This window comes from Nicotiana sylvestris, chromosome 6 (assembly GCF_000393655.2).
Source record: "Nicotiana sylvestris chromosome 6, ASM39365v2, whole genome shotgun sequence".
NCBI lineage: Eukaryota > Viridiplantae > Streptophyta > Magnoliopsida > Solanales > Solanaceae > Nicotiana > Nicotiana sylvestris.
In genome coordinates, this window is record NC_091062.1 from 113,442,029 (window position 1) to 113,443,825 (window position 1,797).

Sequence of the window (1,797 nt, forward strand, 5' to 3'; positions counted from 1 at the left end):
CTGGGGAATATTAGGTGTAGATAGTAGACCTTTGTGAGTTGACTGATTGTTTCGAGAGTTTCAACTTTGAAGAGTGAATGCATTTTGCATTGCGATTTGAGTTCCTGCATCCAAAGAAAATTAGTGAGTTCTGTAGAGGGGGAAGGTTAGTTCGTATCCCTTGGCTCCTGACATTACGTATCATTGGGGTAGCACTGCTAAACGACGGTGATGCAAATGATGTTTATGCATGATTGAGTAAATGTAATGTAAGTATATATATTTTGAAAAAAAATGATTTTATTTTGGATGAACCAACAACTGCAACGTGGTTCAAGACACAGCAACCTTGCTTGCTCCGAAATTTTGAGGGTCCTCCTCAAAATTCTGCCCCAGTTCACTGGGCTGGCGCTGCTGACGGCTGTGCTGAATAACTGAAAGTGGATCGATTCCAGAATTTTGAGGGTCCTCCTCAAAATTCTGCCCCAGTTCACTGGGCTGGCGCTGCTGATGGCTGTGCTGAATAACTGAAAGCGGATCGATTCCAGAATTTTGAGGGTCCTCCTCAAAATTCTGCCCTAGTTTACTGGGTTGATGTTGATGCGAAAGCCGACAAACTAACTTCGGAATTTTGAGGATCCTCCTCAAAATTCTACCCCAGTTCCAATAGCGGGGAAAATGGAATTTTTATTAAAATGTGACCGAACCCATAGGGCTGCCTACGTATCCCCTCTTAAACGGGAATCAGGTCAGGCGTAATTCAAATTACATCATAAAGAAAAGCATATGATCAAATGTAGTATCTCTTTACTGCGTCTGAGTTGATTGGCTTCGGCTAGACTTCTGCGTCCATTTCTGCAAGAATAAGGGCTCATCCGGTTAGGACTCGATGAACCATGTATGGACCCTGCCAATTGGGAGAGAATTTCCCTTTGGCTTCTTCTTGATGTGGAAATATCTTCTTCAACACCAGTTGTCCTGGTGTAAACTTCCTTGGTTTAACTCTCTTGTTGAAAGCTATGGACCTTCTGTTCTGGTATAACTGACCGTGACAGACTGCATTCATCCTCTTTCCATCTATGAGGGCTAACTGCTCGTAGCGACCTTTTGCCCATTCTGCATCATCTAACTCGGCTTCTTGTAGGATCCTTAATGATGGAATTTCTACCTCAGCGGGAATGACCGCCTCTGTACCATAAACCAGCATGTAGGGGGTTGCCTCGGTTGATGTGCGGACTGTGGTACGTTAACCCAATAAGGCGAATGACAACTTCTCATGCCATTGTTTGTGCCTCTCGATCATCTTCCTTAGTATTTTCTTGATATTTTTGTTGGCCGCTTCTACGGCTCCATTCATATGCGGTCTATAAGCCGTAGAGTTCTTGTGTCTGATCTTGAAAGTCTCACACATTGTTTTCATCAGGTCGCTGTTAAGATTGGAACTGTTGTCGGTGATGATTGACTCTGGAATTCCGAACCGACAAACAGTACGATCGTGGACAAAATCTGCTACCACCTTCTTGGTAACTACTTTGTATGATGCTGCTTCAACCCATTTAGTAAAATAATCAATTGCTACCAAGATGAACCTGTGCCCGTTTGACGCGGTAGGCTCGATTGGACCGATAACATCCATTCCCCAAGCGGTGAACGGCCATGGTGAGCTTGTTGCATTAAGCTCGTTTGGAGGCACTTTTATCATATCTGTATGTATCTAACAGCGATGGCACTTTCGGACATACTGGATGCAGTCTGTTTCCATAGTCATCCAGAAATATCCTGCTCGGAGTATCTTCTTTGCTAAAACAAAACCATTCA

At 43.7% G+C, this 1,797-nt stretch overlaps 1 protein-coding gene across 1 annotated transcript; it reads right to left on the reverse strand.

Annotated features, from left to right (window-relative positions):
- Positions 1–850: 850 nt before the first annotated feature.
- On the reverse strand, positions 851–1,186 carry LOC138871122 (uncharacterized). The gene has a single exon (XM_070148977.1). The coding sequence runs from the start codon at positions 1,184–1,186 to the stop codon at positions 851–853; it is 336 nt and encodes a 111-aa protein (XP_070005078.1).
- Between the last annotated feature and the right edge of the window lie 611 nt (positions 1,187–1,797).